Source organism: Monopterus albus, unplaced genomic scaffold (assembly GCF_001952655.1).
Source record: "Monopterus albus unplaced genomic scaffold, M_albus_1.0 scaffold46.1, whole genome shotgun sequence".
NCBI lineage: Eukaryota > Metazoa > Chordata > Actinopteri > Synbranchiformes > Synbranchidae > Monopterus > Monopterus albus.
Genome location: NW_018127926.1, coordinates 1,432,617 through 1,459,069, shown reverse-complemented (window position 1 = coordinate 1,459,069; position 26,453 = coordinate 1,432,617). Strand labels below are relative to the sequence as shown.

The 26,453-nt window shown below is 40.8% G+C and overlaps 1 protein-coding gene across 9 annotated transcripts in view; it reads left to right on the top strand.

Annotated features, from left to right (window-relative positions):
* Positions 1–26,453, top strand: part of lekr1 (Leucine-, glutamate- and lysine-rich protein 1) — a 92,313-nt gene that overhangs the window by 61,290 nt on the left and 4,570 nt on the right. For all 9 annotated transcript variants that reach the window (XM_020600375.1, XM_020600376.1, XM_020600374.1 and 6 more), the window contains 6 exons: positions 2,396–2,477; positions 8,349–8,426; positions 10,719–10,922; positions 17,799–17,874; positions 21,025–21,189; positions 22,328–22,516. In XM_020600375.1, coding sequence (XP_020456031.1) covers positions 2,396–2,477; positions 8,349–8,426; positions 10,719–10,922; positions 17,799–17,874; positions 21,025–21,189; positions 22,328–22,516 — 794 coding nt within the window. The remainder of the gene's footprint in view (positions 1–2,395; positions 2,478–8,348; positions 8,427–10,718; positions 10,923–17,798; positions 17,875–21,024; positions 21,190–22,327; positions 22,517–26,453) is intronic.

Below are 26,453 nucleotides of genomic sequence, written 5' to 3'. Positions count from 1 at the left end.
CAAGGTAGAGAATAAAGCTAGCTTGGTTTTGAAGGCTCTGACATTTGTCGATGATCCCCGACACTCTGTCATACAAGTCCTCTCCCTGCATTGACTGGTTGTTAGCATAATTAGCATGCTTAGTAGAAAAGTGACGGCTGATGTTGTATTCCTTTAAAACCGCAACGGTTTCTTGGCAAATAAGACATACAGCCTTTGACTGGACTTCAGTAAAAAAAATATTTAGTTGTCCATTCCTTATTGAAAACTCGTCACTCACTGTTGACTTTTCTTTTTTTTGGCCCACTCATTGTTGCAGATGGGCTCAGAGCATTAGCAGAGTAATAACTGAGAGTAGCCCTGGCTCCGCAAAATCAAGTCAATGTATCACCGCACCTAATGCGCCACCTGGTGGAACGCCAGGCATTACAGGACAAGGTCAAATGAATGCAGTCATAATTATGATATGATTTGATTTGGGCAATCCTATACCAGTCTTCGGCAGGCTGGATTAAAAGGACCAACGGACTGGATGTGGCCTGCGGGCCATAGTTTGCCCACCCCTGGTCTATACCATAAGGTCATAAACACAGTCCAGAGCATTTTTTAATGTCTAAAATGTATTTTCTTCAATTTTACACACATATTGTTACTACAGTGATTGTGTATTGGACTCGGAGCACTGCTAAAAAGGCAGGGGACCCAGAGTCCAACTCAATACTGTTCCTGAATTCGTCCTGTGTAGATGGAGCATTAAAGCTGCTGCTGCTGCTCAGCTAATGTGCTGCTCACTCTACACCTCCACAGTGTACCTGCATTGATTTTGTATTGGTTTGTGAATGCTGCCCAAAGGCATTCACTACTGCGCAAGTACTACTGTGAGTGGGCAGTCCTGTGTAGACAATGATGGCGGATTGCAACCGCTGCTAACATGTTACTTTTTCTACACTAGATAAAGCGTAATAGTACTTACTGTGGCCCTGACACTGGGCCATTTCTAGAAAAATGCTATTCAATTTGAAAAAGTGAAGTAATTTCAAGCCATCTGACAGAAGTCTGTCAGGTCTCAATTCATGAACACCAAGTCAGTCAAGCAAGTTTCATGTCCCCTGGTATGTAGAGTTCCTCATACTGCATACACTCAGTAACGCCGATAATAATTGTCATCTTTACCTTTTTATGACCTTCTCAATGGTGTGCATTAAATCCAATAGGAACAGTTCATGTGCAGCTTGCTTTAAATCTAAGCTGACTAATGATGAAGGTAATGAAAACAACATTGTTAGTGTTGTTGCTCAAGATAACAGTAGTTGATGTTGATGCTGATTAAGGTGAGTTTGCCAGAAAATAGTGGCATGTCTCATGCTATTCACTACTCAGACTTGAAACCCAAGCGCTTTTCTCTTGCGTGATATCCACTCCTGCCTGGAGCTGCAGTGAGTCCTGCGCTGCAGTTTGACAAGTTCTCGGCCTGACGTGAGGCCTAAATATTGCAATTAAGCACTTCTTCCACGTCTGGTTTTTAATAAATGTACTCACCAGACTGAAAACCTGTTTGAACTTGCAGAACAAAGTGACACTCACTACAATAACAAGATCACAGCAGGTTTGCCAGTGGAAGAAAGCAGAAATGAACTGTATATACTATGTTTCCTACAATGTTCAACAACAATGTTTTTAAATGTGTTTCCAACAATTCATGTGCTTTGTTCTTTTTTTAAGTGCTACAGGGATTATTCAGTGTTTAGTTGCATCTTGTATATGTCTTATCCTTATGACATTATTTCTTTTTTGCTTCCTTTCTGCCTACACATTCTATCAGAGTTGTCATGGTGGAAGTGGACAGACAGTGAAAGGAGGAAACAGTAGCGGTACAGCACCTACTGTGTATAAGACACACAGCAACAAACACACCAAACTGTGGTGTACTGTTTCATGGCCCCTCCTGAGCACACATTCCCTTGTACTCCCTTCTTTTTTACACAGTTTCCTCCTTCTACTCTGTGTGTTCCTCTCATATTCAAATGCCTCCTTATGTCTCAGTTTTCTATCTTGGTTTTCCCTTACTATATTGTGTTTCTCACTCTTCTTTCTCACCTCTCATTTGAGGTACTCGTGTTTCTGTCTGGAGCTTCTGTCTTCTCATTTCCAGTTTTATCACTCTTGTAGATAGTTTCAGTTGGTGTTGGGTTTCCTCCTTTGCTCAACTGTGAAGAAACAATGAGACAGGAAACTCTCCCCGTCTATCATTCCTCTTTTATTTTTTGTATGTCTTTCGGTAACTCCTATGGTGTGACAGCCTTTGCCGACAAGCCTGGTGTCGAGCCAGCATTATATATATATATATATAGGCAAGCTTTATTACAGCGTCTTCATCATGTCAAGTAAACTCAAATCTCTGTGTGTGTGTGAGCAGTGCTCATAGAGGAGGTGAAGCATTCCAGGGAGGACTTTCAGAAAATGAGAAAAGAGAAAGAGCACCTCTCCCAGCAGCTGATGTAAGTGTCTACAGTAGAAACACACACGCCCACACACACATATTTAAACACACACAGATGGAGATGCAGGTGTATCATGGTATTTGGAATATGCCGGGTGAAGAGTAGGTCACCGCAGGGCTTGGCTCTATATGTGTCATTTTCTCCAACCAATCAGAACTTTTTGAACAGCCCCACTGGCGTTGCCCAAACCAGGAAATGCTTATGTTCCACATACCAACCCTACTCAGCTGCATCAACAGAGGATTTGACATGTACATACTTACACTTACCTGCAAAAATTATGTAACAAGTGACATTCACATCAGCCCCATCTGTACTTTGTGTTCAGTCCTAGCTACAGCTGTCACATGAATTTGCTAAACTCTGACACTGTTTACCACTATGTGCAAAACATTCAACTAGGAACTTCTCATTTTGAGCAAGTGCTGAACAACAAACAGCGCTAAAGTGACAAACACTGATAGCAGCAGGTTGTTTCACTGTCACTAAAAAACATTGACTCTGTTAGTAACTTATTTTATAAACTGCTCTCTGTAGTAGGTGTCTGTGTTTTCTCAAGCACAGAAATGCTTGAGCCGGTCACTGCAGGTCAGGTATTATTGTCCAGAAATGCAAAATTGATTAAAAAAAATCTTCCACATTTGGTAATATGCTGACACTGGTATGGTTACTTTTTTAATGTTTGCATATGTTCCACCTTCTGAGTTACAGTGTTGCTATTAAGCAACAGTGAATGCTTTTAATCTTCTTTTCGTGACGTCATTTCTAATATATGAAAAATCACCAACTTCAGAAGGTACACACAGACACAGAAACACAAATATCCCCCTACACACAAAGGGAGTAGATGTTAAATACCGCTTCTTTCTGATAATCAGTGAATTAAAGGACTGCTTGACTTGACAGACCACAGATGAAGCACTCATTTATTCACTAATGTTTCCTCCCTCTACACCCTCCTCATCACATTTTTCTCTCTCCCATTTTTTTGTCATAAACTTTGTTTTTAAATTTAAAAGCCCTGCTCTGCTTTTCTCAATCACTCTTTTTCTAATCAGCTTCACCATGCTGTCAACTTCATTTATGGGAAAGACTATATCATGCAGTGTCTGTCGTGGCTTCTGATGAACTGTTGGATGAAGAGGGTAAAGAGTAAAAATTGATAACATTACTCTTAATCTGTATTGCAAAAAACTGAATGTTGCAAATATTTAGAGGTGGAGGAAGTATTTGAATCTTGTAGGTATTCTTAGCCAAATATATTACAAAACTAAAAGTAGTCAATATAGATTAATGGCCCCTAACCTGACCCGTGCCTGAGAGTGTGGACGTGTGCACCCGACGCAGACCTGACAAACTTACAGTATATAATGACTCACACCAATGGGTCCCGTCAGGCTCGGTTTTGTAAAATCTTATTTTGTAAAGTAACTATAGTTGTCAAATGTAGTAGAATAAATGTTAAAGAAAAGTTAAGTGAAAAATACTAGTAAAGTACAAGTATCTCAAATTAGCCTCAGTACTGAATAAATGTTCCAAATCACAATCCACCTCTGACATTATGTAACATACACAAGCCTCAAACAATATCTCTTGTTTTCCCATTCGTGGCAAACAGTCAGGTGAGGTCTCCACTGATCTGTCCTAATGGAGCGCTGTGAGATTGATGCTGATTGGTCACCTGTTCAAACACCCTTTTCCACAGCTGCTGTGTGCGTGTGTTCACCATGCACCTTATCAGCTCCAGAGCTTCCGAAACCTTTGATTCTTTCTCTTGAGTTTGTTTGTGTGCAAGAGGTGTTGCTACGACAACAGCCTGACCTTTGACCCCTGCCTCCATTGAACATCAGTGTTCCACACCTGTTGCATTTCTGTGGCTCCAGACTATTGCCTTGGAAACAGATGCATACATACATATTTCAGGGGCAGTCCGGGGACAGTGAGTGGATTCCTTCTGATCCTAGCATGCAGCCTGATCAGCATGCAAGAGAGACACTCAAGGGCAGCTTGTTTTGTCATGAGTATTTACACACACACACACACATGCATACACACAATTACACACTCTTCAGGACCTTTTAGCTTGCTTTAAACCTTGGTTGTGCCCCTGAATATAGGTAATGTGAAGGTGATGTCACACAGTGTTTGGGTAAATGCACCATGTTTGAAGAATCACGCTCATTATCAATCAGATAATGATAGATATATACACTACATACATCTAAAGGTAATTAAAAAATCTATGCCATAGAGCAACATACAGTACATATGCTTCAACTACATCAAAACATCCACTTTATTGTTCAGCTTGAGCATTGACAGGACAGAAACTGATTCATCTGCAGTGTTTGTGTTACCTGCCGACAGCTGCTAGCTACTGTTAGCTCCCGAACCGAGAGCTGAGATCAGTGTGCAGACTCCTTTTTTCATTCTATTGTTCTCATAGACAGGATCTCTGCTTATTTAAATTGTACTTGGACTGTCATAGTTTGTGAATACTGCTGTCTAAGGGCAGAGACACACCAAGCACCATGAGCAGAAAACGCCAGTACCATTTGCAGATTCTTATCAGACATATTCTCAATTAGAAGTAGCTATACCAGCAGCTGTTTTGAATGAGAGGTGCTTTGTTTATAGTTTATACGTCCACAGTCTAGTCTTTTTCTTTCCCTTTCTGAATGGTGAATACAGAGACTGCCACCTGCTGGTAAGGGGAGTTATTTCTGTCACGCAGGTTCAGAACGTACGTGCTAATCGTCCGTTGGTTGTAGTCTGTGCTGTCTATTCATGTGTAACTTTTTCAACCTGACTGGCCCAGACAAAGCCGACATGAGGCGATAGTCGGCCTTTGTTGGTCCTAGTTCTTTCATGTTGGCTTGGTGTCTCTGCCCGGATATGCTTGTATGATGATTCCCTTTTGTTATCTGGCTTACAACTCATACTGTTGGCAACTGCCCATCACCTGGTGTGGCCAGGTGATGGGCAGTTGCATTATAAAGTTAGGTCACACACCCCTTCCTCTAATGTCTGGATGACATGTATTTAAAGGTGTTGGGAAGCGCTTCCTGCTACGTTCTGATTTACAGGAGACGTTCCATCGTCCTTTCATCAGAGGATGAACACATTTATCGTCCAGCACAGACACGGACCAGGTTGAAAGTATGGATTAAAGAGAAGAGAGGGGAAGATGAAAGACAGGATGGATGCGCTGAGCAAGGGAGGAGAGATGAAAGAGTGGATGATGGAATGAGTGAAGGTCAAGAGAGAAAGAGCAAAGGACGTGATTGATGTGATACAGCTTGTTTTCATAGCACTGACTGCTCTGTGCATATCCGTGCATAGGTGTGCATGTACGCATTAGTGTGTTTTTGTGCATTGTGTGTTTGTGGCTGTGTGACTGTTAGCAGTGAAATACCTATTGATCTCCAGTGTATGCAAAAACCTTGTTTGCCACAAGATCTTACTCTGCCATTTGCCTCATATACACACACACACACACACACACACACACTTTTATAGCTCCTCTGTTTCTTTCAGATAAAATCAGTCACAGCCCTTCAGGAAAGAGGAAGTGTTTTTTCTTTCCTTTCTTTCTCAGATTCAAAAGAAATCTTACTCCTCTTGATTCTTTCTCTCTTTCTTTCTGGACCATGTGAGCGCATGCTGCACAAGAAATGGTATTTTCCTAAAACTCAGAGAGTTTTATCTCTCTTATGTGGTGGTTTGGTATTTTGGCTATATTGCCATACACCATAGAGTGAGGGGAGGCTCAGCGGGGTGCTACTGGTACAATGTTGGTGTCAAACACTTGTTTTCTTCACTTTCATTTGTGGTGGCACACATGTTTTGCTTGTGTGTTTCACTTTTACTTCTTTGAGCAGTATATAAATGATATTATATACTGCTAGGATGTTAGAGTGAAAAGTAACACTTGATTTGTATCGGCTTCTTTCATCTATGACAACTGATTAATTCTCTTTACAGCCAGCTGAAGGCTGCAGGTATGTGTTCCATGCGCAATTTGACTGACGCATGTTGTTGTGCTGTGATTACACGACAGATCCACTGTGGTTACGTTAATTAGCCGTTGTGCAACCATAAAACTTTTTCTCTCCTAAACACATCATTTTGGTTATTATTCTAGACAGTTTCTTAACTTACGCAGTACAAGTCATTACATGTGAGATTGTGACATCCTTGGGTCACACACACCAATTTAACTCATTTCATGGAAAATTGTAGTTCAAGCATTTTCTCCTTTTTACTCTGAAACCCCTCAGGAGTCAGCAACAAACACTGATAATGTATGATAATAGATTCTTCCTAATTTTACCATGTTTTTATGTTTACACTGAGTACACCACACATGCCGCATCCCAAAAGTGCTTTACTGCTCCTTCAGTGCACTCTGCACTTGACTCTATTTTAAACCCTGCACCTTACAAAAAAAAAACGCCACCTATTTCATTTGATCTCTCTTAGCTCCCCTTTCACTTCTGAGACAAAGTCAGGAACAGGAGACCAGAGGATAAAGAACAGTGGAAATAGCAGGTGGGAGTAACATATTAAGTGATCTCTGACCTTGCAGACAAAAAGGGGAGCAAGAAAGTGAGAGATAAAGGACAGACACAGGGGCCTGTAAAGTACAAACCGTATCCTGTAGCTAAATTTCCAGTAGCTGAGACAACATGGGAAGAAAAGGAGGTTAAAGAGAGAGAGGAAATGGGACGAAGATGTGTGATGAGAGGTACAAAGAGAGAGAGGATGGTGCTAGACAGCTGTGAGTGTGCTGCTGTTTAAATGTCTCTCTGTCTGTGGCTAACGTTTACATATGATGAAGGAACTTTCTGTTAATTGAAAAATATCTCCAAAAATTATGATCTGTGGCTTCCAGCATAATATTTCTTTTAACACTTTAAAGGAACAAAAATCAACCAGCCTACATTATATTATCATGCAGATAATATAATATAATGAATGATTACTAGAGTTACCAGGTCTGTTATTTTGTGAAATCCACTTTAATAAAATGTACAAATGATTGTAGATTGGCAGTGAAAACAGGCTGTCTGTGAGCTCACCCGTGTAAGCCCTCTTACACTGTATCCTCATTGCATGTGGCTGCAAGGTCACAGGGCTAGACAGCCATCTGCACACGCACACACACACACACACACACACACAAACACAAACACTTGAGCTGATCATGCCGCCAGAGAGGGGATTAGGCTGAAAAGCTGACAGGGTTTAGGAGGGTTAGGGTAAAGTCTGTGGGTGTGTTTGTGTGGGTGTGTTTGCGCAGAAGCCAGAAGTGCAACATATTGTCACGGCATGCAGAATTAGAATTAAAACTGATTTCCAGTTTACTTTCTCAAGAGCAAGGCAGCAGGTGCACATGGAAGAAGACATGATCTCAGTAACTCAACCACACACATGTACCTAATTTATTCACTTTCCATTTAACAACAAAAAAATCTAAATTGCTTATGCAAAGTTGTTCAGTTGTAAAATATCAAGTCACAGGATTGTATAAGCCAAATTAGTCTTGATATATAGGAAGTTCTCTTGAACATTTGCTGATCGCATCACTACATTTGGCTTATTCCACAAGTGTGGGAGTACACTGTTGTATGGATTTGGTATCTTGCTCAAATACTTTTCAGTGACATTTGAAATTGTAAAAACATACTCTGAGAACAAATATTACATTTCCCTCTGCCTGCATGTTAAATGTAGATACAGTTAATATGAATTACATTTTAGGGGAAGTACTACTTTGACTTATGCTACAGTAACTACGGTCATAAATTTTGTGAGTCAACAAATGGTGAAAGATGAGTTACAATGCCGTGCTCTTTATGTCTCCAGGGAGCAGAGGAGACAGAGTGAGGAGCAGCTGTCTCAGCTGCAAAGCTCAGAGAAGGAGCACAAGAACACAATACTCAGGTATACTGGCCTCTTCTCTTCTTTTTCTCTCCACTTCAGTCTTATGTTGTGATAAACTCCCATTGCTTCCCTTCTCAAACTTTCCCACAATCCCTGCACTTATCCTGCTCACTCTCCTCCAAATCATCCTGTTCCTGTGGTTCGTCTCTCTCCTCCGTCTCCTTCCTCTCAGACAGAGGTGGGGGTATTATTGTCAGCTGAGCACCACTCTTGGATCAGTTAAGGAGATCTTAGGCACTGAAAAGTGCCGGTGACACATCAGATAGTTTTGTGTAAGGCTGGCGCGACAGATTGAAGCACTTCTTAGCTGGCGTGGACTCGTGTTTCTTTGCGCACACATGCATCTGTTCACAAAGGCATGCACATGCTGTAGATATGCAAAGGCGCTGTGTCGCTTCTGTAGGAGTGCATCTTATGTGTACATGCACACCCAACCCACATGTGTGAACCCATAGACAGGCACATACACACGGAGCCTCTCATCTTTCTACGCAGGCATTAGATTTATGTGTGATGTGTATTTTTTCACATGGTGTCTTCTGGTATGCTTTTTCCAAGCCACTGTGTTCAATTACACTGATGATTTATTTCCCTTCTCACACAGCAGTCTCTGATCACACCCTCTGGCTCCTATACAGCTAAACATATTTGGGGGGGGGGTCTGACATTTTCTGCCATAGCAGAGTGAAAATGTAATGGGAGACAGCGGTTCTCCAAAGTGTCTAAGATTAGAGGCCATAGGCGTCAAAAGATAATGTTTCAGCAGAGAAATCAATAGTAGATGCTATCTAATAGCTGCTGCAGTTGGATGAGTTGTGAATCTGTGCGGTTTCACTTTGTTCTGAATTCATATGGTGACCTAAAACAGTCGAATGTCAGAACGCTGACCACGAACACTTCAGAGTACTGGCATGTTACTGATTGCCATTTTCATTCATTCATTCATTTTCTACCGCTTAGTCCCTGAACGGGGTCACGGGGGGGGAGCCAATCCCGGCCGGCAGTCGGGCGAAGGCGGGGTACACCCTGGACAGGTCGCCAATCCATCGCAGCTGATTGCCATTTCTACTGACAAACCCTCTTTTAAGAGAACAGTTGAGTGTCTTTTTTTTCTGTAGAGAACTTCAAATGGCACCGCTTAGTTGCTCTCTATCTATTTCTTTGATCCCTCCAAAAATACCTGTCTTCATTCATCTGTCTCATGATAGAGGAGGAAATCTAGGAAAAGAAGCACATACTGTATATTACAGTGGGGTCTGCAGGATTATATTTCATAGTAAGCACAAGAACTGCCTACAGCAGTGTAAATCTTGTTTTAGCGAGAAACCTTTCTCATTATAACAAGGTACTTTGCTCATTTTTATGAGATACTTTCACGTTAAACCATATTTTTTATGTTATTACAACACATTGTAATGTCTCGTTATAACGATATCCTGTAGGCTATTTTGTCATTATAACAACATACTATATTTTCTTGTAATAATGTGAGCCCCGCACAGCTTGAAGTAAGTGCAGCACACACATTGTCTTTGAGCAGCACCTCCATAGCTCATTCAGTTCAGCAGCCTCTTTCTCATCAACACCTCCCATACCAACTTTCCACACAGTGACCAACATTGCTTTTAGGAGGGGCGCTCCAGCCCGTCCTTGAGAACCACTGATCTGACACTTAAATCCATGCAGAAAATAACACATGACTGCAGGATTATGGCTGCAGGCGCCACTGGTATAGTACACAAAGGCCTACACTGACATAAAGTATAAGCACACACACACACACACACTAAGTGTTTATTATGGGTTTATGTGTGTTAAGACACTGAGTGAGAAGAGGATGAAGTAAGTAGTTCTTCTCATGTATGTACAAAATGTATGCATAACACAAAATGTATATTGTCACCAATGCTTGATGTGCCAAGGTTCACTGTCAGAACAACATTACAGTGATCTGTAGTCATTACCTGACTGTATGGAGAACATTACCTATATGATTTAGTTGAATAATAAGAAAAACAGAATGGGTATTTGAATTAAGGGTTTGGCCCAGTTATAGTGCGTTTGTGTGTGTGTCAACTGCCTTACTAGAATAAATGGCTTCTTATGTAACAGTCTTGCTCTGACACTTACACTTACTTGTCGACCTGTCAGTATAGAGTTACAGTGTGCCTGCAGGTGCGTCTGTGAGTGCATGCATACACATGCCCTGTATAGGTGTAGATTAAATGTCATTCCCTCTGGAACATTACAGTATGGGCAGTAATTATATGTGTTATTGCATCTTTTCAACAGATTAAAAGGGGAATTGGTGGAGACACGAGAGGAGTGGTTGTCATGCCAACGAAAGTGTGACACCATACAGGAGCAGCTGTTGCTGTGGCAACAGAGAGAGGAACAAATGAACCGGAAGTGTTGCACAGCTGAAGAGGAAGTGTACCGACTGGGAATAGCTCTGGGGAAGGTGCAGCAGGAAACGAGAGAACAGAGGAGAGAAAGGTTGTGATTGTGGTACTGATCTGCTCTGTTTACATTTATGTTCTTCTCTGATCAGGACACCTCACTATTCTATTCTGTTCTGTTCTTTTCTATTCACAGATACAGTATTTTACTCATCTGATTTTAATTCTTTTCTTAAAAAAATTAAGAAATGGATCTTAAACTTATTAATAGAATAGTCTGAAATTTTGGGAAGCATATTTATGTAAACATTGATTTGTAAATGACACAAATGAGACATAAGCAAAAACATGGTGCGGTCACAAAAATGCTTCCTGTTATGGAAAACAAAGTTGACCTTGGTGTACTGACACTTCTCAAGGCCAGTCAGAATCACATCTCATGTTGGCAGGATAATATCAGACACTGAACTGCAGTGTCAAAGTGGCTGCTTTGGGTTGTGCCGGCTATGGTTTGACTTAACAGTGAAGCCACAACCACAGAGTGACGGCTGTCTAAATCCCTGGTCAGGAAATCAACTGCTTTGTTCTAATGCCAAATATTTACAACCGTTTTGTGTTTGAGAGGACATGGAGTGAGTATAGGCAGGAATCCTGCATACAATAGGGTGCTTGTCAGTGCAAAACACAGGGCCTACATTCAGAGTGATGGTGCCTCTAATAGAGCGTTGGGTGCTGTGCCCAGTAGCTTATATAAGATGACTTACATCCCCAGCTCACTGCTCAGTAACCTTGAATTTAGGCTTGTTTGTCCAAGTCAGTACTTTATCTAGTGGGGGGTTTTTTCCCACCACATTGACTACATGTTTCTGGGTTTCAGTGTTTGCAGATGGCCTTGGATGAAGCATATTTATATTGTTTATTGTTTTTTTGGGGGGGTCCTTAACTATATTTTTCCTAAAATTTTGTTTAAATAACTCAAATATACAGTGGTGGAAGAAGTGCTTATATTCTTTACTTAAGTAAAAGTTGCAGTATCACAGTGTAAAAATATTAAAGCCAGAGTCAAAGTACTGCTTTCAAAATGTTACATAAGTGAATGTAAAATGTATTAGTATCTAAATATACTTAAAGTACAAGAAGTAAAAATACCTATTGTGAAATTTTATTGTTTTACATGTATATCATATTATTGAATTATAACATAGAAATTATAATGAACACACACACACACACACACACACACACACACACACACACAAAACCCTCCTCATATGTTTGTATACAAATACACAAATCTGTCTTCTGTGATAAGTTGCGCTCCCTTTATTGGTGTTCAGTGAACATTTGACAAACCAAAGAAAAAGAAAATCTGCGGTTGATCTTTCATATTGGTAAGGGTCATAGTTTTAATTTAATGCATTATAGTGACTTTGACTCAAGATTATACATTTGTATGAGAACCTGTTAGAACAAAACAAAACCCTCTTATGAAAGACATTGATGGAAAGGGGAGAAGGAGGATTTCCTATCTGTTACTTTCCAGGCCGGTCAACTTCATGCTAAAGGCCATAGGTTACACCACTGTCCCATAAATATATCTGATGTATACAAATTACAACCCAGCCATTTCTTTAGCAGTACACATAGTATGGATGGAGTATTCCCTATCTGTATTTTTTGGACTGGGTCTCTGTCTGAAGAGCAGTCTTACCTCACATCAAACAGCCAGAATGTTACAAGAAAAACACTTTTTCCCTTGACCTCTGACACCAGACAATAAAACTGCAATCCTCTCTCACACATCATCCAGTGGACTCTTCACCAGGACTGCATGTTGGGTTCACATTCTCGGACCAAGAGTCTCCACTGGTGACACACTTACAATGTTTATGGCTTCAGAGATGCAAGACAGAGATGATGGAACTATGTAATTAACTCCAGATTATGCCTGTCAAGCCAAGTGACCAGCTTATGACCCTGGGACACAGGACACTGCAGTCACGCTGACAGGACAATTCACCAATTTCCTCTGCAGCAGAGTTTATCGTCCAAGAAAGCATTACCAGGAGAGCACACAAAACACACACCCTTAACCAGTGCAATTAACGGAATGCCTCCCTCAGACCTCTAGCAGACCTGCCGTAATTAGCAAACAACCCAACAAAGACTCTTGACACACACAGACTGAGATACATTACAGTATCTTTATAATTTACATTCTTAAAGCCGTTGTTTTGTTTTTTCTTTTACAAGTGTAAAATATGCCAGTGAGTCATTTGTGACATTCGAAAGAGACTTTCAAATAACATTATTAAAATTGGGAAACTGTTAAGTAAAAAAGAGAGAAGGACATAAGCATTTTCTATGATGTTCATGTTTTCTGGTTAGCTATATGCCTTATGGTTAGCTATATTGACTGGAGTAGTTATTTATTGAGCAGCTGTATTTCCAATACACTGAGAACCCTGCACCGAAAAAAATTTGTACTATAGTGCAGGAGAGTCAAATAGAGGACACATTTATATATTTGTGTATATAGTATATCATATGAGCTCATGACACAGCACTGTAACCTTTGTCATGGAGTTGACCTCACATAGGAAATACTCCTTCCAGCATCTTACTTAAGAGTGTTTTGTTTTCTTTTTTCAGGATCTCAAACATGTTTATAACCCGGGGCAGATGTCTTTCCTGTATGCATGTGCACAGTATATGTGTGTTCTCCAGGGGGAAATATTTCATTTATCCATCTGCTCTCATTATTTAAATAAATTTCAATGGCTTGGTGGGACACAAAGAGAGACACCCAAACCTGTTTTTTCCTGTGGCATTAATGTGGAAACTGAGTTCAGTTGTTGGAGGGCACGTTGCCCTGTGCCAACCCATCAGTTGCATACTTTAACAAAAGCATGCATCATTTTTCTGCCCTTAAGGACCTGTTTACGCAATACCATTGTAACTGTGGTAAACAGTTTCATAGAGTTAAAAATATTTGATACAACAGATATACTGATGTAAGATGTCTGCAGGTTAATATGGCCTTTAAAATAGTTTATCTCCAGTAGGAGAATGTGGGAAGAGAAAATATATCTTTATTCCCCCTTCATGCCCATGTAATGTTTATGCCTGTTTTCTGACACTGTGCATCTTTTTAAAGGATAAGGCTGGTCATTTTCTATATTAATAGTATTTTCAGTAATCTCCATAGAGAGACTAAAACCAACAATGTATTGCCTCTACTCATAGTTAATGTCTGTCAGCTGTCAGTCCTGGATCAGCTTGTTCCTCTCTGCAGTAGGTCTCATGTGTTGTTCACAAATTGTTAAAAACACATTAGTGAAACACATCACTGCACTGGGAGACATGTTCTCTTTTTTTTAAATCCCAGACCCAACTATGCTGACCCAAAGGCTCCGGGTGGCCATAATTTCCTGAAAGTAGCAGAAGTCAGTCAACTGCACAAGCTCTCTGCATTGTTTACACATTCCACTACCTCCTCACACTCAGGTCTGGGGTTTGCTAATGAGCACATATATCATCTAGTGCAGATGTGTGTTTCACTGATGTTTTTAATCATTTTTGAGCAACAGTGGAAGTCTATGGCACAAATTTGTAAGGTGATCCAGGACTGACACACTGAGACATTACCGTAATGAGGCAATTCATTGTCTCTGTATGGGGAGTGTTGAAAATACTGTTAATATAGAAAATGACTAGCCTTATCTTTTAAATTAGCTTGTTTAGAATGAGTAAAATTAATGAATTAATTCAGGTTTTATGCTGATGTTAGATGATAATCCAGATTCACACTAAACTGTCAACCAGCATAGTAAATATAGTACAATAAAGTATAACAATAAACATCATAAATTATTTTAGATTAAAAATGACCATAGCAAAATACAGTGAGCAAGTAAAACAACAACTAATATAATAATTTATTCAGCACTATAAACAGACAGTAATTAGTAAAATCTATAGTCTTTCAGAACTGATTATTGTAAGATGAAAGGCATTTGTATGATAACTACATTTTGGAAGCTACGTGTGTGGTGATCTGTATTATTTTGATGAAGCAGCTGTATGATACCTTAGTCAAAACTAACCTAAATTAAGGCCAATTACTGCTACGTAGAAAGGTCTCCCAGCTAGAGTAACAAGGATCATTTCTGCCGTTGTCTATTGGTTGACTAAGTCCTGCGGCTCTCCTAATGTGAAACACTGCACATGTTGATGGAAACCAGCTGAGACGTGACAATGAAAAGCTTAGTAACCAGCAGACAGTAGTTTCCCCAGGCCAGGGTAGGACTGATGGGCAGTGGGATTGTGGAATGGAAAGACAGATGTAAAGGGATGAAAGAGGGAGCAGAGGGAGGCAGGGGGAGAGTAGAGCGAAGCATGAAAAGTCACAGGGAGGCAAGGAAGGAAGAAGAAGGAGACTTGGAGAGAGGGTGGGAGGCAGGAACAGTTACAGGGAGGAGGGATGGAGATCGTGACTGTAGTTACAGTGGTTACTTCACACACTGTCTGGCTCTTGCATGCACACAGCCTGGGTCGCACACGATCTGCGCTCACACTCACACACGCAAAACATGACAGCTTGCTTTTGATTCAGTATAACTGACAAAGTTTAAAACAGAGTGATAAAGGATAAGAGGAGAGAGAGAGGTAAGAAAAAAGTGCCTTAAAGTGGAAGGAGTGAAAGATTTAAAAGTCAAGAGAGGTGAGGAGCATCTGTGCGGTTCCTCATCCATCTGTTCAATGTGAGAGGACTTGTTTCAAGTGGTTTTGAGCCACAGAGGAATGTTTTTGGGACAGAAATTACGATCTCCAACTCTATATTCTACATATCCCCTCATACAGAGAAGTGGTTTAATGCTTTAAGCTTCACTCAGATAGGCTAAGAAAATAATTTAAAAGATAAATGTCAGCAACACATCTATAAAATACTTGAATCAGCTATGTTTACTGTTGACTTGCAGATTTCTTCTCTCTTCTATTTTTGTTCTCTCAAATTTTCTTTCCATTTTGCAGAGTTAGGTCCCTAAAAACAGCATAGAGGATGTATGAGATGATGTCAGTGGAGATTCCTGTTAACTGTTGTTCTACATTGTTGATTCATACCACTTTAACGTCGTCCTTGAGCTTCACTGGAAAAAAATTGGACATCATTTGGAGTGGATTCAGCCTGCTTTGTCTGCATGTGCACACAAAGATTGTATCAGCATAAAGTGGAAAAAAGGAATGGGCCTTTTGATGAGGTTGCAGTACACACACACACACACAACACAACACACATGCCTGTCCTTAAAAGCAGCCTGGCGTGTGAGCGAACGAGAGAGTACCCCTTAGATTTCCCCCATCGTTCCTCCCTGTAATCCCCCCAGACCTCCTCCTGAGCGCTGAATTTGCACGCCCTCACTCCCTGGGGAGGGGAAGGGGGGGTCGCACACACAAGTTCAGTGTTGGTTTTAAAACCTCTGGTACAATACTTTTGCAGGGGTCTACTATTCTGATAATTACAGAACCAGAATTATACACTATCTGACAGTGGGACAAACACACACAACACTCAAACATACTCGCACACTGACACACACATCCACAAACACTGTATGCCTCAGCAGTTTGTTACATGTTAAAAAGGCTTCCGCTTTATAAAACTGTTAAATCCTCACTTTTAGGGGTTTTTCACCAGCTCAGACTTAACTGTAAAGCCCCTAGAGAGTCAGCGTCGTGAACACAAAACTAGACAGAAATGTACATTATGATAGTCCTGTGTAGGTGTTTGTGGGTTAGGACTTAGTTTTAGGGCTAAGGGTAGGATTAGATTTAGATTAGTTTAAGGGTTGGGGTTATAAATTTAGTTGTGAGGGTTAATGGTAGGGTAAGGATCTAAGGAATGAACTGTGTCAATGAATGTCCTCATAAAGAAAGCTGTACAAATGTACGTGTGTGTATGTTGAGTAGGCTGATGTGATTAGCCAGAGCCAGTGGAGTGAATAATATTGTGTCTGCCCCGACTGTGAAGAGATGGAATGTAACTGCTGCTCTTTATTATATTCTAGATCATCCACCCCACTATCAGCAGAGTCAAGTGTGCACACTTGTACACACCAGCTCACAGAGACATACTGTACATGTTACTTCGCACTCATCCAAAAATGAACCTACTTACACACAAAAGACAAGACGCAATATGCAAGGCCCCGGTTTTTGAATATTGTAGTTTGCAGTTTACCAATTTATGTCTTTTTTGGGGGGGGTGGGTGTCGATGAGTACTTTTAGCAGTATCCACGTTGCTGCTTAGATCCTATAAGAGAACCTACAAGGAACTGTTTTCTGTCAGATCTCACTGTATCTCACTGTTTAAACAATGGTAGCTGCTCACCTTGTCTCAGGCTGGACTTAGGTTTATGCTGATTCACATCTTATCAACTAGAGCAGCTGCTGAAATGTCATATATTTGAACAGAAGATCAACAAATCTATAAAATCTACCACAGATTTCTTTCTTTCTTTCTTCTACCTCATCCCCATCTCTCTTCCCCAGGTGACTGTTGTGAGTTTTTTTGTTAAATAGTCTTCATGCAACCCGACTTGCCAAGAGCATCAGAAAAGAAGTGTGTGAAAATATTATCAGAGCTTTTTGGATTGTGACAGGTATAGATGTGATGCTGGCTTGCTTATCTATTCAAATGCATAAAGTGCTGCACTGTTAAAACTAGTTCATGCACTGCCGTGTCTGTGTGTGCTTGAATGGCCAGCTGTGTGAGGACTGGTTTGAATTTTATAGCGTGGAAGTGAGCACACTTTGGCTGGTCCACACTTGCTTACACCCCTTCAAAGGGCCGTTTGAGGGTTAACACTAGGCTTTAGGGTTCAGGTTTGAATTATGCATGATTTTTTTATTACAAAACATTTGAATGAATGAATGCTTTTATGCCTTTAGTGTTCATATGCCTGTTTACAGGGAGATGCTGATAGAGTCCCATGGCAGAGCCTTGAGCAAGGTGGAAGAAGACTCCAGACAGCAAATGGCCTCAAAGGTAATTCTTTGCCTATATTGCACATATTGGTAAACCCTATTACTACTGATTTGACAGTAACCTCAGCAATAACAATAATAACAAACAAAATCAGTAGGGATACTCTAAACCATTTTGTAGGGTTGGGATCTGGCTAATCTTGAAATGTTATTTTCAGGTATTCTGCATTCTCTACATATAGTCCGGTCCATTCCAAATGGTACATTAGCTTCTTTTGTAAAGCTGGAACCACATAGCATCATTAGCCAGTTAGCAGCTATCTATCATATTTCATTTGCCTGCTAATTTTAATTTAGTCCAACATTGTATGAGTATATTCAAAGTATAATGACATAAATACTAGCCCAGACTCTTGTCATCAGACTGGGATGGAGGGAATTTGGTGCAAAGAAGCACGCTTATAACTAACTATAACATTTGCCAGTGTATTGTTTTAATTACGAATGTATCATGAACTCAAACAAATCAAAATATTACTCATAAGCTTATAGTCTCAGTTTACATGTAGGACAGCATCCAAACTACAGTCACAGTTCAGAGGAGTTTAGTGGGGAGGATCCTGACACACACAATGTGGATTAGATTATGAGGCTCCAAGACCACCGGTCTGTTTGACACCAGATAAACTAAATATACAAACACTCTCTCTCATACACACACACACACACACACACACACACACACACACAGGAAATCTGTCTTTTATTAGTCAAACAGTGTAGTACTGTCTCTTGCACTGTCTGCCTGTCTGGCGGCAAGCCACTGAGGTTTAGCTGAATGTCATAACAAAGAGGACATTTTGCCCAAAATAAATAAATAAATGAAGAAACCAAGAAAGCAGCATTAATTGTTAACTGTTGTCTCCTCTTTTGTTTCTGTCATATTTGTAACTTTAAAAAAAATTAATAATAGTATAAGAATGGCATTGTTTCTGAATCAAACAGAATTTCCAAAGTGGTAAAACTATACCATGACCTGGATGACAGAGAACTTCCACAGACATATTATCAAACAGAATCAGTTGAATAAAAGAATAGAACTGAGCAAAATAGAAAAGAATCTTTAACCGTTAAAACCGGAACCACAGATTAACCGAGTCTCTGTAACAGTCATGACACTCTTAGCATAAAAATGGTAACACATGGTAAATGGACTGTATTCATATAGTGCATTTTTTACAGTGTTTTGCACTGGCCAAAGCGCTTTACAGGGAAATCATACACCATTCACACACACATTCACACACCGATGACGACAAGGCTGCCACACAACGGCGCTAGTCAAGCCACCGGGAGCAATTCAGGGTTCAGTGCTATGCTCAGGGACACTTAGGCATGCGGGGAGACCGGGAGTCAAACCACCAACTTGCTGGTCAGAAGATGACTTGCCCTACCTCGTGAGCCACAGCCACCCCATGGAAGCAAAAAGGAGATTTTCATATCGTGAACTAGAGCGAGAAGAGATCATATTAAAATACATTGATGGTTGATTGTTTTTTTTATGCATACTGTAATGTTGAATGAAAGGAATAAGACTGCTGTGACTACAAGCATTTTCCATTGTTGTACCTTTAGTAACTTACTTCTTTTTTTTATTAATGTCTTCTCTTCTTTTAAAATGAGGGTTAAAAGTCTTTCAACTTCAGTTCTATTTGGGCACTGTCTTTTACGTGACATGTAATTGATCTTAGCCACTGACCCAGTTCTGCTGCAAAAACACATTTAACCTCATAAACGACATAACAGAAACCCACAGTGTCCGCAAGCAAGTTTGGTTACAGTGATCAAAGAGAAACTGTAGGTTTACATTGCTTTATTATTGTATGTTTGGCTTATTCTATTCTATTTGCTCACTCAAAAAGTGTCAAACATAATGGATATAAAAACGTCGCCTGCAGTACATGCCATGGGACACACTAAAACATACTGCACACACTGTATAAACTTGCTAATGTAGACATTATGACAATTTCCATGCACACGGTACCATGACCATACAGGTTATTGGTCCATCCAGGCTTCCTGAACTAAAATGGGCTTATACCTTTAGAAAGGAAGCGGTTAGTCTGGTGCACTTTTTAAATACAAATAACAGCTGTGTACATAACACACATTCGCACACTTCCACACACAAACGGATGTACACACACCAACCATCCATGCTGTTCACACGTAGCGAAGGGGAAGTGGTCTTTTCGTATTTGATTCATCACACGCAATCTTAGTCTCATACACTGTCTCAGACCACAAGCATAATACACACGCACACACAGGCTCCGTCTTCACACGCCAGTCTGTAGTTTTTTTTCTCAGACACCCACATCCACTGTTTTGATTTTTTTCACTCTTGCACGCATAAATGCACATTCAGAGATAAACACACAAACATTCACAGCTACAATGATCCCAACCCATGGCACGGATGTTCAGTTTGTCTGACCATTAGTGCTGCTGGAAAGAAAACAAGGTGGCCTTGACTAAAGCTTGACTAAAAATATGTCACACGCAACTTCAACCCCACTCCTATAAGAACCAAAGCAGGTGTTTTATGTCCCAGCAATTCAGTTGTATGATAACAAGGCCAGTCAAAGTGTTGTCAGTGTCACACCGTGTGACAGAGATTCACTTAACCAAAACCACTTCACCAAAAAAAAATATGACAAAGGTGAAAGCATTGTTTCTATTTGGAGCTCACACCACCAATGGCATGCCAGTAACACGGCATGGAACAGAAACACATTTGTCAAAAGTGCCTTGTAGAGGTTAGAGACTGTGGGCAGGACAGCATTTCTTCTGAGATTAAATATGTTTACAGAAGCAGTGATGAAACAATGCCAGAAACATTCACTGGCAGCTACGAAACCTTTAAAAGGCTCTTGTTAGGCCCATGTTCAGATTCTTTGAACATTTTGTACTCACATTTGAAACACCACTGTCTCCTTATGTCTGTCTCAGCACTTCTTGTTACACAAAGCTTGACCTTCCTCTTTCCTGTTTATCTCAGGAAGAAATCTGCACTCAACAGTCTATTTAAAGACTGAATTAGAGATAGGCCTTAGGCTGCTGGCTAGATTGAGCTTCTACTTGAAGTTTTATTAATGCATTATACTATTTATACTGTACTGTATATATACAATCTTTAATTCTGTAGTTGGCTGCCGCCCTGGAAGAGCAGAGAACCCAGAATGCACTGCACCTGAGGGAGCAGATGGTGGAGTGTCGCCGTGAGGTGGAGCTGGAGCTGATGATTGACAGAGAGAAGAACCAGCTGCTTCTTTTACAATACCAGCGTGGCAGCACTCGGCTTCAGCAGAAGGTGTGTAAATGTTAAGTTGAAAATGACCAGTGAACACATCACATTACAAAACATGGCAGTGAAATACTGTATGTGATATTCAGCATCAACCTTATCAAGCTTCTTTTTGTATTTCCTCTGTTCACTGCTGTCCCGCTTTCCTATCCCATCTCCTTTAAAAAAGGAGAATCAGATAGATGTATTTGAAGTTGCAGAGAACTGGACAGAACATGTGCTTCTCATCTCTCTCCTTTTTCTATCTTCCCGTGGCTGCTTCGCTTCCCTGTGTGCCTATCTTTCTGATTTGTCTCATTTCTTTCTGACTCTTTTGGGAGCTTACAACCAGAAGTTCCCACTTTGTGTCTGCGTGCAGTGTTGTAACGCTTGTCTGATCAATCTGTATTTGTGTTTGTTTTGTTTGCTTATGATGTATGTGTGTGATTAATTCCTTCACATTCCTTCTGCATCATCGGAACCACCCTTGTGTACACACACTCTGCAGACTACTTACATACTCACGTACACATTCAGCATGTAATGTCACTGCAGTTAGTCTCTACGTGTGGTGAGTGGATAATGAAGGAAGAAGGAGTGAGAGCAAGAGAGCGCTGTGTCAGACTTTACACCCAGACAGTCAGGGTGAGACAACAGGAAACAAATACAGCCTTATGCAAATGCAGGTGTACAGGATTCCAACTGTTGCCCACACCCTAAAATTTATATCCGCCCACAGTGTAGTCATTTAGTTTTAGTAATAACAAAAACACCAGGATGTTTCAACAGACTTAAGATTTCTAATATGACAGTTTCCCTATGTAGCAGAACAGAATTTCAGCTCGCTTTGTCCGCCACTGCAGATTCACCTTACAACCACGTCCTGCACAAAATCGAGACGAGCTGACAAAAAATTCATTGCCCCAACACATGACATAGAACTTGTTGAAACCCGGTAACATTTATGTTATCTTGAGCTCTCTGTAATCTTCACAACACATTTGCATGAGTGTCATTTCTTGTGATATCTGAGATGTTGCATGTGACAGTGTGATGAAAGAAATTTATGAATTAATGATGAACAGACTCACAAAGAACAACTTAGAGCCCTCCTGCTCAAATTAAACTGTGTAAATAATTGTTTCCCTTGTATCTTCTTCTCCAGCTGGAGGAAAGAGAGCAGGAATTGAAAGGGCTGCAGGAGGAGCTGCAGCAGGAGAGGAGGAACAGGGAAGAGGAGAGGAGGAGGAGAAAGGAGGAGATGCTCCAAGAGCAGCAGGAGGCACTACAGCTGAGCCAAGCTAAAGCTGAACTACAGCTGATGACTGAGAGGAATGCAGAATTACAAGAAGAGGTGTGTGTCATTGTCTGTTCATGTGTGTTACTAATATAGTACTTCTTCATTGTGCGGTGTTCAATTGTTCTCATAGGAAAAAGAAAGACAGAAAAAGTCTTCACTGTTGTACGGGTGTGTCTCTTTGCCAGCGCTATTCAAATGGAGCTGAATCAAATTTAGTGAATGTGTGTGTGTGTGTGTGGTCGCAGCAAAAGGAAGTGAGTGAGAGGGAGAGGGAGAAGAAGACAGAGTTCATATGTGCTTTGGCAGCAGAGTGTGTGGTGATGGATTTCTATGCCAACACCATCCAAATGGAGCTGAATGAAATAGTGAAACAAGAAAGTGGAAAGAGGCAGGCAGTGTATAGGGGAAGCAGGATGGGACATACATATAAAGAGGCTGAAGGAAGGAAGCAGTGCGAGAGTTGCATCTGTGTGTGTGAATAAAAGACAATGATGGAGCAAATTTAGGAAGAGCAACAAAGACGGGACAGGAAGGGGGAGCATCCTAAAGTGACTTTGATAGACATTGTGTGTGACTATGTATGTTTCTGTCTTTGCATGTGTGTGTGTTAGCACATGGGGCACCTGTCTTGATGGACTCTGTGGCTGCAGTCATGACACATCTCCACTATCTGACCACAATCACACACACAGAGTCATACACAATCTGATACAAACAAATATCCTTATTGCTTGATTTATAACAAAGCCAGTCAATTAAAATATGCCCAGTTCATCCCAGGTGTAATTCAGCTCTCATCCCAAATTCTCACATCGTCCCTGATCCTATTTTCATCAGCCCCAGGACGAAGGGACATCCTTAAAATCAAGCCCTGATCCTGCTTAAAAGTTAAACACAACACCAATGCAGCAAGATTTGCTTTGTGTGACAGTTCTTTCTGTTTTTTCCTGTTAGGGAAAATGGTTCAATTTCATATGAAATCTTAAAAAAGATTATAGATGATTCTTTAATGCACAAGTCAGTCAGTATCACAGAAAAGGCATCAGCTGCACTGAGTCAAGTTATTGCCTCCTGTCCTCTTCTCATCACTCCTCTCTACCTCCTCCCTCTCTCATCAGCTCCCCTTTGTAGTACTGCAGTCTGACAGCCTTCTAACAGCCTTCCCTTTGTGTCCATCTTCTCTCTTTAAACTCCTCCCTCTCCAAGTGTCTGTCCAGAGAGGTTCCGCCAGTTCAAGGTGCCCTGATGCCAATTTCACAGATGACATGCTCCTTTGTGTCATTCATGGACCTTCTGCATAACATCCCCCTGCTTTCTTTCTGTCTTTCTGTTCTTTCTCATCTAATTTAAAGGCGACTTTTTTTCTTTTACTGTGCTGGGTTTGCAGTTTTAGAGCACATCAGTCAGAATAATCCCTTTAGATTGCCTTTGTTCTTTCTTTCTTTCTTTCTGGCTGTGTTCCTTGCCTTTTGCTTCTTCATGTCTGTCTCACTTATCTAATTCAAACCCAGGCTTCTATCATGCTTTTCTTTATATAAGTTTTATTGATCTGTGGGTATATGTGTGTGTGTGTGTGTCGGTTAGAGATAATCAGGTTTTGATCATGACCTTGTGATATCACTTTGTTGCCAAGATACTGATGCAATGTCGAGGGATTTTCATCACTAAGTGGTGGAGCATTTAAGTGACCTTTAACCCAGTCAAATTTCAAGACAACAAAATAATAATCAGTCGCATGGGATAAGGGAGTCATTTTAAAACTGAACAACAAAAGGTAGATTTCAAATAACACAGAAGAGAAATTGTTTGTACTTAAATACATGATTATTCCCATTACAATATTAATGAACACAACATTGTGTGGGAATGTGCTTCATGTCCAGCCCTACCAGTGGCTTTATTGTTTTTAAGTTTATTAAGTTTATGTTTAATGTGTACATTGCTGCTTATGATTTAAAAAAACAGCAGAATTGTGGATTTCCAAATAATTGCCTCCAGGAATAGTAAATATATCATTTTGTTTACGCATGTCATTCTATGGAAGATACAGCACAGACATGAAGCTGGAAATTAATAAAGCTGTCTGAATCTCCCTCTTCCCTCACTGCCTTGATTTTTTCTTTCTGTCCCACCCAAATTCTTCTCTCTCTCTCCATCTGTCTCTCTCACTGTCTCCCCCCCTCCCTGTCTCTTCTTGTCTCAATCCCCTCCCCCTCCTTTCTCTCTGGCTTTGTTCAAGATGGACCTGGACAAGAGGAAAAGGTCACTGTGTCTGGGGAGAAAGATGCCTTTAACCTTTAACCTCTCATTAACATAACTGGGGTTGCACAACACAGAATACACAACATATTTTAACCTCTCATTAACATAACTGGGGTCGCACAACACACAGAATACACAACATACGCAACTAAAAGTTGTATGTTTTATCTGCATTTGGATGTGATAATCTGTCTAAATGCCAGTATTCAAGATTATAACAATTTCTTATGTGCTGAGTTATGAAAGGACAGTGCCACTGTCCACAGGGCATGGGGCATCACTGAATGGTTTGATGAGTATGAAAGTGATGTGAATCACTATGACCTTCACGGTCACCATATCTCAACCCAGTTGAACACCTATGGGAGATTTTGGACCTGCGTGTAAGGCAGCGCTCTCCCCCACCATCATCAAAACAACAAATGAGGGAATATCATTTGGACAGTGGTGTTCATCCCTCCAGTAGAGTTCAGAGATTGTAGAATCAATGCCAAGGCGCACTGGCAGCACATGGTACACCTTGCTAAGAGCCCATTTAGGCTTGGTTTTAAAATGTGTCCTGGACAATCGGATCACAAGCAGACAGCACTAAATACAAGCATTAACGACCACCAAGACAAATTATGATCTGATCACTGAAACCACTTGCTGAGGTTGTTGGGGACACATTTGACATTAGTAGTGTAAACACTAATGTGTCCTGATGCATCTCCGACAAGGACGTTAGGGGAATATACGTTAACAGTGCAGGTCATGGTGTCTGTGTTGGTGTGTGCCAATGCTCAACAAAAGAAAAAATGGAGAGAAACATCCAATTCAAATCCATTAATGTAGTGTGAAAGATTTCACATCCATGAACAAATCTGTTGCTGGTCTTCTTGTTTTATTAATAGGGAGACTACTGACACTTGTCTGGTAACAGACCGACACAATAATTGTGCCTGTGGCCTTTTGATATTTAAGATGAAAGTGTCACAGCAGCAGCAAAACCTGAGGAAGTGGTCTTCTGGACACCCTGCTCTGCCTTGTGTACAGTATAAGACAGGCGTGAACTGTGCTGTGTCTTGGCTGTCCACTTGTGCTCAGATCACTGAGATGCATTTTAATATGAAGTCTAAATGGGGTGTAAGACACTTCATGTTGGTTTCTCCATTGATTTGTCACCTGTGGAATGTGTTTTACAGTGTTAAATTAAAAGCAGGGGCTCTGTTGGTCTGCATGTGACTTCCATCTAACAGCCCTGGAATCCTGCCCCAAGACTGGCTTGCTCAACATCACACACACACGCAGGCTCTAACACATGGCTGGATCTAACACAAATCTTTCCAGACAGGAAGTTGCCAAACACCTGTGTGCAAACTGTCACACATACTCTCACAGTAACTGCATACAACAGCATAAGGCATGACACACTGCACATGGAACATGGATATATGGCGTTTAAAAAACATACACAAATAGCGAGTATAGAAAACAAGAGTCTACACATATTTATTACATGTCCTCCACCATCTGGGGATTTCCCTCACTGAACAGTGAGGACCAGATGTTGACCCACACACACACACACACACACACAGAGAACCCCACAGATAGCGCTACATGTTCACTAACTGACACGTAGACACAGGAGGCACAGTGCCACTCAGATCAACTCACTCTCAAGTTGACGCTGCTCTTTTATCTCATACAGTGCATACTGTGCTTTAGCACCAGGCAATAGGGAAAT